Here is a 13,466-nt window from a genome sequence, read left to right as displayed (position 1 = left end):
TCTTCTATTTTTGTTTGTTCACATTTTTTTTCATTATTGTCCTCCATTTTTTTTCACTATATTTATAATATATTTCGTATTTTTACAAAATTATAAATATACTTCAATGAAGTACAGATATCAAATATCTGTAAGTATCAAGATATAAAATCTTGTATTTTTTAAATGTATTTCTTTTTTTAATTCATAATTTTTTTCTGAACAGTTCCTCAAGTTCTAAACATTCAACTGCGTTCAAATTAGCGTCGACGCTGAGCATCGAGAACAATTTTTTTTCACGAAATCGAAAGAAATGCAACAATTGTTTCAAAGGTTTAAGGCTAAAAAGTGGTTTTCTAATTCCCAAATTGAATGAAAAAGTGAAATTACTGACATTTTTATCTCTAAAAATCGCAAATAATAGTTTTGCGTCGCTGAGCGTCGACGCTAATTTCAGGGATCTAACGAAATTTATTTGTTTCTTCTTCAAATTAAAATTTGATTTAAATAATTTTGGGCAACATATTGAAAAATATTAATTAAAAATTTTCTAAACGGTAAATTTAGTTTTTTTAAAATTTTTATTACAATCGGTAATTTATAAAAATATTTTTAGAATAAAAAATATTTCCTTCATTTGAACGTTCAAAAATGGATCATCTTCAAAGTTTTTACGCAAACAAGTTTTTTTTAAGAGAAAAGTTTTAATGTTTTAATGAATTTTCAGTTAGTAAAATTTTAATTTAAAAGAAATTGCGAGTAAGATGAATTTTTAAATGCCAGAATTATCACTTTATCGAATCTTCATTTGTCTTTATTTTTACTCTTTACTAATTGTCATTTAACAGAATTCTTAAAGCGTCAAATTTTCAAAGTATTGAATTTGCTTCAAAGAGGATTAATAATAACAAAAATTATAATAACAATAAAATATTAATAAAATATCCAACAGAATTCTTAAAGCGTCAAATTTTCAAAGTATCGAATTTGCTTCAAAGAGGATTAATAATAATAAAAATTATAATAACAATAAAATATTAATTTAAATATCGTTTTTTCCAACATTCTAAACAATAAAATAATAGAATTATTTAAAATTCACTATAATTATTAGTATTAGAAAAAAAGATTAAGTAATATCACAGCGTTTTTAAAAACTAATATGAAAATTAATGTCACGATATACTTATTATTTCAGCATCAAATTTTAGTTATTTATAAGTAATTGTCTTCTAGGAAAAAGTTAATTCTTTAAATATTTGGCCACATTGAATTTTTCGTTTTGAAAAAAAATTAATTAAACTTTATCAAAAAAATTAATTCTACAGAATTGTTAAAAGTATGAAAAATTAAGATAATCAAATATTTTAATTTGAAACCTTTTCAAAATTCATGATATAATGATTTCAATATTCAATTACTATCTAAAATTTTATCTGGAATTCATTTTTATATCAATTATTATTGGAAAATTCTACGAGAATTCAATTCAATAAAAAATTATGGTAGAATAATTCCAAGAATTATTTTTTTAAAAATATTCTAGTGTAATTTTTCGAAAAAAATTGAATTTCATAAAAGAATTTCTGTCTATTTTAAAAAAACTAATTAATTTTTTGCATTTTTAACTACAAATTTAGAAAATGAATGTCTTTTTTCAAAATGTTAAAAATAATTGTAAAAATTTTTATTTTATTATTTTTTGTATGTATTTGAATTACCTGGAAATATGTAATTGAAAATATTCAAAAATAATTGAATTTTAAAAAACTTGTATAAAAAACTTCTGAGAATTGCTTTTTTCAAAAATATATTTTAAATATAATTTTTAGAAACTAATTTTCATTAATATTCATTTTTCAAATTTACACTTGAAGATTTTTCATTAAAATTTTTTGGAGAATATAAAGCTGAAACTGCGGCACCCATTTAATTTTGAAAATTAAATTTTGTAATTAAATATTTTTATCCTTTAAAACCAACACAATATTTTGAAAAATTAAATGAGTGGTGATAGCTAGGTGCAATTATTTTCAGCTTGATTTGGATAATTCAATTATTTTCAAAATTTGCAATTAAAATTCTTCAAAAGTTGATTTTTAAAAATCTTTATAAATTACTTGAAAAAAATTAAATAGTTTCAATTAAATTTTACAAAATTTTAATTATTTCTAAAAATTCACGCTACAATGCTTTAAATATTCAATTATCTAAAATTTTACCTGAAATTCATTTTTAAATTCATTTTTATTAGAAAATGCTACGAGAATTCAATTTTATTAAAGGACAAAAATAAATACTTTATTGAATAATTGAATATTTCTTAAAATTGAATTGTCATAAAGAATCATATCAAACAAATTTTTGAATAATTGAATTCTTTAGATGAATTTTAATAAAATTATTATTTAATAAAATTATTTAATATTTAATATTATTTAATAAAATTATTCAAGGAATTTCGATTAAAATTGTATTAAAAATAATTGAAATTCTCCGATGAGTTATATTATTTATGAAAATAATTGAATCCTTGTAAAAATTTGTAATATTTATGAAAATAATTGAATTTTTGCGAAGAAATTTATTACCTACTTTTGAAAATAATTTAGTTCTTCCAACAAATTTTATTCAAGTTTATAAAAATAACTGAATTTCTATGAAGAATTTTATTATTTATATAAATAATTGAATTCTTGCAACGAATTTTATTCAAGTTTATAAAAATAATTAAATTTCGGTGAAGAATTTTATTATTTATAAAAATAATTGAATTCTTGAAAAGAACTTTGTTAAATTTTTTTAAATAATTGAATTCTTATGACGAATTTTATAAAAATCTTTTAAAATAATTGATATTTTTCGAAAAATTTTATGAAATTTTGTATATTAATAATTGAATTCCTGTGAAAATTTTATTACTTATGAAAATAATCTGAATTATTTCGAAGAAATTTGTTAAAAATTTTGTAAATAATTGAATTCCTGTGAAATTTTGCCAAGAATTTTATTACAATTTTTAAAAATAATTGAATTTCGAAGAAGAATTTTATTATTTATAAAAATAATTGAAATTTTGACGAGAATTTTTAAAAAATTTTTGTACATAATTGAAATTCTGCGAAGAATTTTTATAACTTTTGAAAATAATTGAATTTCTGGAATCATTTGTAACTTTTCCAAAATTCAATTTTTTTTTTAAGTATTTTTAACTAAAATTCTTCTATTAATCTAATATTTATGAAAATTGTAAAAATTATTCGTTAAATTTAATAATTTCTAAGTAATAATTTGATGATAGTTCTTGAAAAATGAAGTTATTTAAAAAGAAATTATTGTCAGAAATAGAAAAAATTGAACGTTTTGTATTAAAATTCGTGGTAATTTCATATTTTACGAGGTAAACAAAAAAAAACATCAAAATTCAGAGTTTTCTCATGAATTTTAAAAATTCAATTTTTTCCAGTACTTTTACTAAAAATCCCTGACTTTTCCCTGATTTCCCTGACCAATTTTACTTTCCCTGACTTTTTCAAACTATAATAATCAAAATAAGTTGCCATTTTTATACTAAAAATGTAAAGTGCTATTATTTTGTTGCAATATTTGGAAGAACAGCCTAAAGAGTCGCAATTTTTCATAAGGCGAAAAAAGTCGAAAAAGCAGTATTTAAGTAATTAAGTAATTAATAATTAATAATTTTTTTAAAATTTACTAACATGGAAATTAGATACAAATTTAACTTCAAAAGAAAATAATTTATTTTTCGTTTCAAAAACATTGCGGACTTTTAGGCTCATCTTTGAAATATTTTCTTTAAGTATCGATAAGGAACTGAAAATTTATTTTTTTTAAAAATATTTTTAATATTCACTTTCAATAACTATCGCCGGCGATATTTTCACTACCTTCACACATTAGGAAACAACTTCACGTTTCTCCTACTTCTATATTATATATATACATATATATATATATGTCCATCCTTTATGCCAGGAATACGAAAAATGCAAATTTATTCCAACGAAAGATAAAAATAATTAACATTGTTTTTACCTGAATTGATTTTTCAAAAAAAGCCAGAAAGAAACGAAACCTCAAAAGTTGAAAAAGTACAAAAAAGAAATTTTACGAAAAAAAGCTTTCGCATTGCTGAAGTTTAATTTTTCAAAAACATGTTTGTAGCGTGTAATCAATAATTTTTTTTTGCTATTTAATTCTAAAAAGAAAGGGAAATTACTTTTTCCTGGAAAAATTTAACTAGATAATTTACCAAAAGAAATGAAAATTGACAGTTAGAAAATCCGAAAAGGACATAAGGTCAATAAAATAAAACACAGATGCAAAATAAGACTCCTAATGTAGAAGTGAGAGAAAAGAGTGTATGTGTGAAAGGGGGATAAAAAAAAGAATAATTGTCGATAAGAGAAAAGATTGAAAAGGAATAAAAAAGAGGAAAAAAAACTTACAACAGGTATGTGTCCATTTGCAGGATGGTGTAACTGCATCGGGGGTGCCGGTTCACCTGCACCCCCGCCCCCACTAGCAGCGCTTCCCGCACTTAGCCACTTCATAGTCTCAAATATACAAATGACACTGGTTCACTGTTAAATTCTCTCAATTTTTCCACGCAGAGATTAATTTCACAATTCTCCCTTCGAACAATGGATTAAAGTTGGTAAGTTTTGCTCGGAGAGAAACGCGAAACGAAGCGAAAACAATATACACGAAATAAAAGAAACTAACACTCGCGAGAGGGCGCAAGAATGGGAAATTATTTTTTTAGGTTAGCCTTGGATATCGTAAAAATTCTCTTTCTCTCTCTCTCTCTCTTTCGAAGAAAAAAAAAAAAAAACTCGCGAAATATGCACAAAAAAACCGGCACGGCGTGCTAACTAACGAAATTTCATGGAGGGCCACACATCACCTTTTGACGTCTTTTGATTATTTCCAACAAATTTTTCCTTCCCGATTTTTTCCCTATCTCCCGGAAAACTGAAAATTTTCCCCTCTCCACCACCAATCCTGTGTTTTCTATTCTTTCGCAAAAATGGTTAAATTTCTTTTTTTTAAAAAACAATTTCAATCTCAAAAGATGCGAGCACGAAGCGAGTGGGCTATTCGTCGGCGTTTTAAAGTTTTTCTTGGCGATGGCCTCGAATCAACATTTTCTCATGGACACTTGTGTGAGAGGATAGAATCACGAAAAACTGAATCCGATTTTGGAAATTCCGATTATTTTTTGATGGATTTTGAGAAAAAAAATGGCTCTTTAATGCTTTTTTTGGGAGGGGGGAGGGTAATATTAAACTATTGTTTAAAAACTCTTAAAATACACTATACACAGGTATATATACACAATAAAACAATTCGAGTCGAGTTACGCGTCTACCAAACGACGACCGGTGGCTGGCTGATTTTTACCGCGCTCGTCACTTTCGCCAATGATTTTTCGGGGACAATACCAACAACTTAATTTTTCTGTTTTACAAGTTGATGTCGTTGTGACCGTCAGGCTGGAAACGACGACGACTGACAAATACCGACATACTTTTTTTTTTGCCGCGCCGCTGTCGCCGCCAATTAACATTCGAGCCGATTTTGCAAACTCCTCCATGAACCAACGAGTTTGCAGATGTAGTGGTGATGAAACCAGTGATATACATATACATACGATCTGGATTCGTAGCAGCTACTAGTGCAGGTCTTGAAACGAGTGAGAGAGAGGGCAGCTCGGTGTACTTCTCTCCTTCTCTTTTCAGCTGCTTTCGAGACAAGGAGAGTTTTAAGGTCTATACACAATGGCTTCGCGAACGCAAAGCATGAGTTAGAAAAGGATAGCGATATATTTCTGTCCTCATTATTAAACAAAATAATTAAAATATAAAACTTTTATTTAAAATTTTTATTTATTAATAAATAAAAATAGATGAGAATAAATAATTTCATAACAATATAATTTCGTTAGAATAATAAATAAAATAAAAAAATTATTAAAATATTAAACAGTACATAATATTAATAAATAAAAATAGATAAGAATAAATAATTTCATAACAATATAATAATAATAAAATAATAATAATAATAATAATATAATTTCGTTAAAATAAATAACTTAATACTGTTGTAAATAATAAAGTAATTTTTTAAAAATAAATAAATAAATGGGCTACACAATTAAAAGAGTTCGAACTCAATAATTAATTTTAAAAAAATAGCTTTCAACATAAAAAAAGTAGCCATCGAAAAATTAAACTTGAAGACCAAAAGAACTCGTTTTAGACACTTCACAAAGCTGACAAAAATTTTATTCTATATTTTATTTTTCTGACTTTTTTCTAACTTTCATAAAAAATATTTACCACTTTCTTTTCCTATTAACAAACTGAATTTCTACAACGAATTTTATTGTTCATGAAAGAATTTAAATATTTATAAAAATAATTTAATTTTTGTCAAGAATTTTATAAAAATTTTATAAATAATTGATTTCTTTCGACTAATTTTATGCAAAGTCTAATTTAAATATTTGAATTCATGAAAATTTTTTTTTATTCGTGAAAAGAATTGAATTCTTACGAAGATTTTTACAAAAAATTTCTTAAATAATTGAATTCTGTTTGGAAATTTTATGAAAATATGTAGATATTAAAAATCATTGAATTGCGAAAAGTTTATAAAAATAATTAAATTTTACAAATAATTCTATTAAAATTTTTTTAAATTATTGAATTTCCAAGAAAAAATTTATTACTTTTAAAAATAATTAAATTCTTCCGATGAATATTGTTATTTATGCGAATAAATTGAATTTTGGCAAGAATTTTATTAAAATGCCTCAAAATAATTGAATTTTCGGGAATAATTTTGTTGTTTATCGACATAATTGAATTCTTTTGAAAAATTTATTATTTATGTAAATAATTGAATTCTTGGGAAGAATTTTATTAAAATCTAAAAGAATAATTAAAATATTTTTAAAAAATGTAATTAAAATAATTGATTTCTTTAGAACAATATTTTTAAAATATTTAAAATCAATTTATTTCCTGTGAAAAATTCTAATATTTTTGTAAATAATTGAATTCTTTCAAAGAATTTAAAAAAAACATTTTTTTAAATTATTAATTTTTTCGTGGAAATTAAATTAAATTTTTAAGTATAATTACATTTTTGAGCAATTCCTGTAAAATTGTATTTTCAAAAATATTTGAATTCCTGGGAAAAATTTTGTTATTTATGAAAATAATTCAATTATTGCGAAAAGTTTTATTAAAATGTTTAAAAAGAATTGAATTTTTGTGAAAAATTTTGTTATTTTTGAAAATAATTTAATTCTTCATAAGAATTTTATAAATATTGTTAATTTTTTCGTAATAATATAATGTATTATAAAAATTTATTTTAAATAATTGAATTCTTGTGGAAAACTTTTTTTGTGAAATAATTAAATTTTTCGTTTAATCAAATTAAAATAGTATTAAAAATAATTAAAATTCTTCGATGAGTTTTATTATTCATGAAAATAATTGAATTCTTGTTTAGAATTCCATCAAACATTTGTTTAAAAAATTGAATTTCCAAGAAAATTGTTATTATTAGTGAGAGTAATTGAATTATTGTGAAGAATTGTATAAAAATTTTGTTAAATAATTGATTCTTTCAAAATTGGTTTGAAAATGCTATATTTTAAATTAATTGAATTCCTGTGGAAATTTAATTATTTACGAAAATAATTCAATTTTAAATGAATTCTATCAATTCTTTTTTGAATAATTAAATAGTCTTTTACGAAATTTTTTTGAAAATACTCGATATTGAAAATAATTGAATTTGTAAAAAGCATATTATTAATTATGAAAATAATTGAATTCATGAGAACGATTTTATTACAATTTTTTTAAATAATTGAATTTCCAAGAAAAAATTTATCAGTTTTAAAAATAATTGAAATCCTACGATGAATTTTATTATTTATTAAAATAATTGAATAGTTGCATAAAGAATTTCATTAAAATTTTCAAAAATAATTGAATTCCTGAGAAGAATATTATTATTTATGTAAATAATTTAATTCTTGTATAGAATTTTTTTAAAATTTTTAAAAAGAATTGAATTCCTGTGAAAAATTTTGTTATTTTTAAAAATAATTGAATTCAAATTCAAATACAGAACATCGAGAACGCAAAGCATAATGGAGCTCTCACAGCTCTGCCTGCCTGCGCAGGCAGTAATTGGAGTAAGAGAGAAAATCAATTAGAGTGAAAGAGATAGTAAATTCAAATTTGTATGCTGCCTACTAGCTGTGAGAGCGCCTTAATGGGTTAGAAGAGGATAGAGATATATTTGTGTTCTTTTCTATCTCATGCGTTGGCTTTAAAGGCCTTTTTTGGCCTTTTTCCAATAGGATCCCAACATCATATATTTCGCAAACTCTACGTTGATTGCGATGGCAACGCATTCGTAACCCATACTTTTAGGTCGTATTGCAGAAAGACCTTAAGAGAGAAAATCAAAATAAATGAAATGTTGTTTGTTTGTCGCTCCTATCCATATGTCTTTCGATATAAAAATATTTTATTTTAGCAGAATTTGCCAGAAAGGTAATATTTAATAGTATATAATTTTTATAACTCTTATTGTTTAAATGAATGTAACGAATTATTTTTAATAAATTTTTGTTTCTTTCACAGTTTACTAATAAATAAGTACATTAATATGGCTTGTTGCATCCCAGGATGCAAAACATCCTATAGAGACCGGACTTCAGATAAACTAACATTATTCACTCCTTTTATCGTAAGTAGAATTATTTATATTTGTAAAATTTTCATATTATTATTTGACTGAGTTTAAAGTAAAAATGTTTTTTTTTGAATATTATAGGATGCACAAAGAGAAGAATGGGAGAAAATATTAAAAGAAAAAACAACCCTAACAAAATGGAAAAAAAATTACAGGCTTTGCGAGCTTCATTTTTCTGAAAACGTTATTGAAAGAGAGAGGAATGTTTTTAAAAAAAATGGAATTGTTTTGAAGGAAGTAAGAAAAAGACCAATTTTATCTAACAACGCAATACCTTCAATTTTTCCAGATATAACGATTCAAAAGAAACAAAAAGTTCATTTAGATTATTGTGTAAAAATATCGCACAGCGTATTCGAAGAAAGTATGAAAAATAGATTAATCGATAATGTACTTGTGGATAAAAGTAACAATCAATCATTGAATTATTTATATTCAAATGAAAATGAAATAATTTTAAAAACAGAATTAATTGATGACTCGGAAAACTGTACAATCGTCAAACATGAAATAATCTAATATTCTAATTTGTTTGAATAGGCTATTATGAAAATTTAACCATTTTCAAAAATTGATTTAATTTAATTTTATATTATATTTAATTTAATATAACATTTAATTTAATGATTAATTTAATTTAGTAAAATTTAATTTAATAAAATTTAAATATTTTATATATTATTCTCATCGAATGCAAAGTTTGGAAAAGATGTCATAACTTTCTCGATACAGGAAGGAATTCATTTTTTCTTTACTTAAAAATGTAATTATTAACATTCATAATACTTTTAATATAAATCATATTTTTATAATATAGATTAGAAACAGAAGGGTGCTCAAGTTTTGTTATTTACACAAAATTATACGCTTCTTCGTTTATGCCAAAGTTTATATAATAAGGAATAAAGAACTGAATATTAAAGAATAAAATTGTAAAATTAATTTTAGGATTATAGGCCAGTCCGGCCAGTCTGTAAAATCAAAAAGTAAAAGAAATTATAAGTTTCATCAGTTTCTGATGCAAAAAATAATAAAAATAATATTTTTTAATTAATTAACTAGTTAATTTATAATATTTATACAGCTTATTTTCTTAAATTAAACGCAATCTTGCAAACATTTGAAAAATTATTACCGCTCGTGCAGATCGATACTTTAACCTAAGGGTGCAGTCTTATGGTACGTAAACCCAGCAATGCTGAATGAACACGGATCCTCTTCCCGTAATCCGTATTCATTCTGCTTTGGCCCTAAAATACTTATGGGGAATCCACACGGCGCGCATGATTATCCCCTAGAGTTCAATGATTAAAAATAAAAATATTAAGTGACATTACTTTTCAAATAAAAGAATTTGTATTTGCAATATTTTTTAAATATTAGAATTTTTATTGAGCTAAAGATTCTTTGATTAAAAATTCTATTTCTAGTAAATTTTGTTAAAGAAAATTATTGTTTATCAGGAAATTTATTTAATAGAAAATTCATGTGTTGAATTTTTTATTTAACAGAATTTTCATACAGCACAATCCTTGCTCATTTCAATAAAAAATTATCGAATGTAATTTTTCTTTGATTGATTTTATTCATTAATAGAATTTGTCGTTTTAACAAATTTACAATTTACAGAACTGAAATTTGTATAAATTTTTATAAGACACAATTTATATTGAAAGAAAGTTTCGTTTATAAGATTATTATTTAATTTAAATAGAATTGTGAACGATTGTTTATTTATTAAGATTGTTACAGACATTATCTAAAATTATTAAAAGTTTTAATTGTCTAATATTTTATTTGATAAAATTTTTTTATAAAATATTCTTTATTTGTAATATATGTAATTTTTGCACGCCAAAATTTTTATGTTAAAAAAATTGCGTTTATCAAATTTTTATTTGATAAAAATTTTACTTATCAAAATTTATATTGAATCGATTTTTTATTTAATGGAATTTTTGTTTATGTAAATTTTCATATTACACAATTTACTTTATGTCAATAATTTGTTTTAATCGAAATGTACACGGAAAAAAAAAGTACGTGAAAGTTTCATTGACTTGGTCACCCCTGTCCGTCTTTCCCAGAAAGTAGTCAGCTTAGTGGTTTGCACTTTAATGTGCAAAAAAGTTCCTCGAGATGGCGCAGTACTCACTACTCGTCAGCAATATTCGTTACCTCATTCATTATTTTATTTGTTGTGTTGAAATCGGTTATAAATCTCAACTAAATTTTATAAAAAAATGTGAAAGTAAAAAAAGTATTAACATTAAAAACTATTTTAATGTTGTAAAAAGAGCATATTGTTTAAAAAGTGAAAATGTTTTTAATAAGTAGCCGGCAAAGCTTGCCTTAGTTTAAAAATTTTAAAAAAAGTTTAAAACTTTAAAATTTTTATTTAATATTATATTTTTTATTCATTGTATACGTTCATGTTTGTTTTTGTCTTGAGTAAAATTTCATCTCAAATAATAAATAAAAAAAATGGATTAAAGTTAACCCTCCGTCACACACCTAGGGAGGGATTCCCTCTACGGTTTCAGTATTTTTTAAATAACTTTTGTTTTCCTCATTGCAAAATAAAATCAGTTTCTATACCTTTCGACAATTTACTCCTCAACAGTCATTTTGCATGAGAGTTTCAAAAGCAGTCAATGAAATATTCTAGTACCTTGCTTGAGAATTTCATTGACTTTCAAAAAAATTGTAAAATAAAAAAAATAATTTCTACTTGTTCACACAGTTTTTCTGAAATTCACTCATTCATTCACATATATTGATAATTAATCACACAAACAAAGAACAATTATTGTATCACTTTTCGACGTTCGTCAACACTTATGAACTAACCTATAACACACACATATATTCGCGTATAACTTAAATATAAACACACACTTAACACTTAAAAGTACATATCGAATTGTTCTTATATACCACATGGTGAAATTTTTCACGACTTCTGAGACATGCTATTTCACTGAAAACTGATACTTACATAACATTCTGTTTTGTGAGAAACACAAAACAAAAAATATTTTTTTGAAAGTCAATTCTTGAAGACAAATATATATTAACACTATTTGTTCTTCATAAAATAATAGTATATTCACATCTGAAATTAACACAAACGGAAACAGACGATCAGCTGGCATTTACCTTGGGTAGAAACGCGCAACGCACACTGCGCATGCTCTACAGAATTTTCAAGCGCAGTCAACTAATCTTTCACGTACTTTATAAAACTGAACAAATGACTTTTCGTTAAAATTTAAAAAACACTGTTGCCCATACTAGTACTAGAATAACTCTAGGACTTTTCTATATTTTCTAATAAAAAGTATATAATACAGCCTTGTATTTTGTGTCCTATCCAAAAGTCAAGCACTTTCAAGGAAGGATTCACGTACTTTTTTTTTCCGTGTATATGTAAAAGAAATACCATTTTACGTGATGTCTATTTTATCAAATTTACATTATTTTGATGTAATTTCTATTTAATTTAATAAATATTTGAAAGAATATTTGTCTGTCACGATTCGCGTAAACTGTAATGTTTTTTCAATCAAATTCTCTTTTACATACTATTTTTTAAGTGACAGAACTTTTTTCAGCACATGGAAATTTTTCATATGAGTTTACCATCTATGTATTTTTTTAAATGTAAAAAACAACACTAGGGGGCTAAGAAGTTTAGCCAATCAAAATTCACAATTCCCCTTGCTTAACCAACCACGCCGCAGACTTAAAACATTTTTATAGAAGGCACACCACTTTTCATAAAGTTGTCCAAACCGGAAGGAAAGCATATATGTTATTGAGTGTATATAAATTAAGATAATTGTATATTTTAATACTACTAGCGCCTCAGACGGCCTTCGGCCGTCTTCGTTGCTTCTATTCCTTCTTCATTTTTGTTCAATTTTTAAAAGTTCTAATGTTCAGTTTTTTAATTTAATAATTTTTTATATAAAACCAGAGCCCTCGTCGACCGCTTGGCGGTCGACTTTGTTGCTGCTTTATTCTTAATTCTATTTTAATTTTTAATTAAATTCTATTTTATATTTTTAATTATTATATTTTTATTATTTGATATCCCTCTTTTTTTATTTATGATTTCATTTTATTTATAAATAAAATCATTTTATTTATAAATTTTTCTTGAGATAAACCAGACAAACCCAAGACAGCTCCATCTATTTTGTTTACATTTAGAGTTTGAGGTGCGCTTTCTATGTTCTTTTTTATTCTCTATGCTTATTTCTTGCTTCGATACTTTTCGAGTTCGACTTTTTTCAATTCGAGCTTTTTCTGCTTTGCATTTTTTTTTCTTAGAGAATATACGTACTATTAATTTTTATTTTAAAAGAATAGTTAAGTATTAGAATAAAAAAATTAGTTTCTTTTAGAGGACTTTAGGACTTATTCTTTTAGTCGTTTGAGGTTGAGTCCACAATAGGCACTTTTCTTAAAGCGATGCATACCATCTACATCGATTTCTACTATTGTTCGAACGGTTCGAACGGTTCGAACAATGGAAATCGATGTAGAGGGTATGCATCGCTTTAAGGTTGAGTCCACAATAGGCACTTTTCTTAAAGCGATGCATACCCTCTACATCGATTTCCATTGTTCGAACAATAGAAATCGATGTAGATGGTATGCATCGCTTTAAGAAA

The 13,466-nt window shown here is 24.3% G+C and overlaps 2 protein-coding genes across 3 annotated transcripts in view; one reads left to right on the top strand and one right to left on the bottom strand.

The window, feature by feature from the left end:
- Nucleotides 1-5,563, bottom strand: part of LOC122505124 (maternal protein pumilio) — a 208,270-nt gene extending 202,707 nt beyond the window's left edge. Inside the window, exon 1 of one of the 2 annotated variants that reach the window (XM_043616585.1) lies at nucleotides 4,449-5,563. In XM_043616585.1, the coding sequence (XP_043472520.1) occupies nucleotides 4,449-4,553 (105 nt within the window). In that variant the 5' untranslated portion in view covers nucleotides 4,554-5,563. The remainder of the gene's footprint in view (nucleotides 1-4,448) is intronic. The other variant, XM_043616586.1, reaches the window with a different exon arrangement.
- A 2,646-nt stretch (nucleotides 5,564-8,209) lies between these two features.
- Nucleotides 8,210-9,685, top strand: LOC122505123. The gene is made up of 3 exons (XM_043616584.1): nucleotides 8,210-8,585; nucleotides 8,676-8,781; nucleotides 8,869-9,685. The coding sequence occupies exons 2-3, from the start codon at nucleotides 8,701-8,703 to the stop codon at nucleotides 9,304-9,306; spliced, it is 519 nt and encodes a 172-aa protein (XP_043472519.1). The 5' UTR covers nucleotides 8,210-8,585; nucleotides 8,676-8,700; the 3' UTR covers nucleotides 9,307-9,685.
- The last annotated feature ends 3,781 nt before the right edge of the window (nucleotides 9,686-13,466 follow it).

Source organism: Leptopilina heterotoma, unplaced genomic scaffold (assembly GCF_015476425.1).
Source record: "Leptopilina heterotoma isolate Lh14 unplaced genomic scaffold, ASM1547642v1 Lhet_343, whole genome shotgun sequence".
Taxonomy (NCBI): Eukaryota; Metazoa; Arthropoda; class Insecta; order Hymenoptera; family Figitidae; genus Leptopilina; species Leptopilina heterotoma.
Note: the sequence above shows the minus strand (reverse complement) of the source record. Positions and strands in the feature narration are given on the sequence as shown.